The sequence below is a fragment of the Eimeria necatrix genome, genomic scaffold (assembly GCF_000499385.1).
Source record: "Eimeria necatrix Houghton genomic scaffold, Enh_scaff2485, whole genome shotgun sequence".
NCBI lineage: Eukaryota > Apicomplexa > Conoidasida > Eucoccidiorida > Eimeriidae > Eimeria > Eimeria necatrix.
This window is the reverse complement of record NW_013653058.1, coordinates 970-2,570: the sequence shown is the minus strand read 5'-3', so window position 1 is coordinate 2,570 and position 1,601 is coordinate 970. Positions and strand designations below refer to the sequence as shown.

At 50.7% G+C, this 1,601-nt stretch overlaps 1 protein-coding gene across 1 annotated transcript; it reads right to left on the bottom strand.

Moving 5' to 3' along the window:
• Window positions 1-138: 138 nt before the first annotated feature.
• ENH_00033900 (hypothetical protein) lies at window positions 139-1,292 on the bottom strand (the record flags this gene model as incomplete). The annotated part of the gene is made up of 3 exons (XM_013580319.1): window positions 139-179; window positions 399-600; window positions 1,140-1,292. 3 exons carry the CDS (start codon window positions 1,290-1,292, stop codon window positions 139-141), a joined length of 396 nt encoding a protein of 131 aa, XP_013435773.1.
• Between the last annotated feature and the right edge of the window lie 309 nt (window positions 1,293-1,601).

The following is a 1,601-nucleotide window of genomic DNA, read 5'->3' as shown; positions in this document are numbered from 1 at the left end:
CAGCCGCGAGGGCGGGACCGAGTCCAGCTCCAGCGCCAAAGCTGCAAACCCTAAACCCTAAACCCTAAACCCTAAACCCTAAACTTTTGGGCTTACGCCTCAAAGCCAAACCCGCGGCTATACCCGCAGCTCTGAGCCCTAGCACTCAGGCTGGGGAGCTGCAGGCTCAGCTTCAAGGCCTAATACTCTAAACCCTAAACCCTAAACCCTAAACCCTCGTCGCGCCCCGCGCCCGCGTGGCGGCGAAGCAGAACCAGCCCCAAACCCTAAACCCTAAACCCTAAACCCTAAACCCTGGAGCCTGCTGCCCCCGAGACGACCCGAGGCCGGGCCCCCCCTTGCAGCCCCCAAACCCTAAACCCTAAACCCTAAACCCTAAACCCTAAACCCTCGCGCACCCTGGGCAATGGCGGCTCTGCGTTTTTCCTTGGAAGAGCCTTGGTAAACCTCCTTGGCATCGAAAAAGGGTTTATTCGCCAACTGGTCAAGTCTTTTAAACCTCTCGGGGGTTTGCTGCCGCAGCTGCTGCAGCACGGCGGTTTCCCGCAGCAGCAGCCGCGCCAGCTCCGTCTCCCGCAGCTCCAGCATTTCGAAAAAGATCTGCAGCAGCAGCACCAGCAGCAGCAGCAGCAGCAGCAGCAGCAGCAGTTGGTCTTGTTGATTTGTTTCCTTCGCCAGCTGCGATGAAGTCTTTCATTTCGCCGGCGCAGCGCAACACGAACTCCTAAACCCTAAACCCTAAACCCTAAACCCTGGCACCAGCCATTAAGACTGAAGCAGCAACCCGATTGCAGCAGCAGCAGCAGCAGCAGCAGCAAACCAAACGAAAAGCCACTCCGCAGCAGCGCCTCAACCAGCAGCAAAAGCAGCAGCAGCACCACCACCAACGCCAACCAGCATCACAGCAGCAGCAGCAGCAGCAGCAGCATTTGCAGCAGCAGCATTCACAGCAGCAGCAGCAGCAGCATTCACAGCAACAGCATTCGCAGCAGCATTCACAGCAGCAGCAGCAGCAGCATTCACAGCAGCAGCATTCGCAGCAGCATTCACAGCAGCAGCAGCAGCATACGCAGCAGCAGCATTCGCAGCAGCAGCATTCACAGCAGCAGCAGCAGCAGCAGCAGCAGCAGCAGCAGGACCTGTTCGTAAAGGAGCTGCTGCGTCTGTTCGGAAAGGCTGGCCATGGAAGCAGCTTTGAGCACTTCGTCCCACTTTCCCTGGTGTACGTACACCACAAACTTGTCCACGCTTTCCACCGCGTTCAAAGCCACCCCACTTTCTTCTTGAAGCATCTGTACATACACTCCAATATTTTATTTATTTGTTTATTTATTTATTTATTTGTTTATTTGTTTCATTTATTTGCTTATTTATTTGTTTATCTCATTTGTTTATTTGTTTTATTTGTTTATTTCTTGTTTTATTTGTTTATTTGCTTTATTTGTTTATTTGCTCCATTTAAAGCCACTCCGCTTTCTTCTTGCAGCATATGTACATACACCCCAACTTTTATTTATTTATTTATTTTTTCGTTCATTTGTTTATTTGTTTGTTTGTTTATTTGTCTTGTTTGTTTGTTTGTTTTATTTGTTTGTTTATTT